Source organism: Chaetura pelagica, unplaced genomic scaffold (assembly GCF_000747805.2).
Source record: "Chaetura pelagica isolate M959 unplaced genomic scaffold, ChaPel_1.0 scaffold465, whole genome shotgun sequence".
In the NCBI taxonomy this organism is placed as follows: Eukaryota; Metazoa; Chordata; class Aves; order Apodiformes; family Apodidae; genus Chaetura; species Chaetura pelagica.
This window is the reverse complement of record NW_009953314.1, coordinates 104,469-105,095: the sequence shown is the minus strand read 5'-3', so window position 1 is coordinate 105,095 and position 627 is coordinate 104,469. Positions and strand designations below refer to the sequence as shown.

General features: G+C 52.5%; 1 protein-coding gene across 1 annotated transcript in view; it reads left to right on the top strand.

Annotated features, from left to right (window-relative positions):
- LOC104389133 (chromosome unknown open reading frame, human C10orf88) overlaps positions 1-627 on the top strand; it is a 4,835-nt gene continuing 4,208 nt past the window's right edge. The window contains exon 1 of the mRNA XM_009998085.1: positions 1-80. Within this exon, the coding sequence (XP_009996387.1) occupies positions 1-80 (80 nt within the window). The remainder of the gene's footprint in view (positions 81-627) is intronic.

Here is a 627-nt window from a genome sequence, read left to right as displayed (position 1 = left end):
ATGGAGCAGGATTTATGGCCCAAGATAAGACCGAACAAAGCCATTTCTATCTTGCTCTCAGGGCAGGTTGACACCAGTAGGTTTGTTAATTGGGAAGACAGCCCAGGGGGCAAGAAAGGTCAAAATTTTACCTTAAAAGGTAAAAAGCAAACTGCTAGAATGGAATGTGTGAACAGGGGCAGGAAACTTATAGGATAATCTGAAGCGTCAGATGGGCTGTGAACCCTGGAGTGCCCAGCCAGTGGGGAAACGTGAGGGAAATTTGTGTCAGGAATAGGGAATATAAACTGTTATTCACCTTACTGTGGGTGTGCCTGCTTGTTTAGGTCACCCATTCCTGCAAGAACGTAAATAAACTGCGCTTCGCTGAAGGGTCTGGGTGGGCCTGTTGGTTGGCGCGACAAACGTTTCTCACAGGACAAGGGCGGGGAGGGGAGGGATGAGGAGGGAAAAAGTGGGAGAGGGGAGATTGAGGTGGGAATTCTGGAGTGTGAAGGGGGTGAGACCCTGGAACAAGTTGCCCAGGGAAGCTGTGGCTGCCCCATCCCTGGCAGTGTTGAAGGGCAGGTTGGATGGGGCTTGGAGCAGCCTGGGCTGTGGGAGGTGTCCCTGCCCATGCAGGGGGTG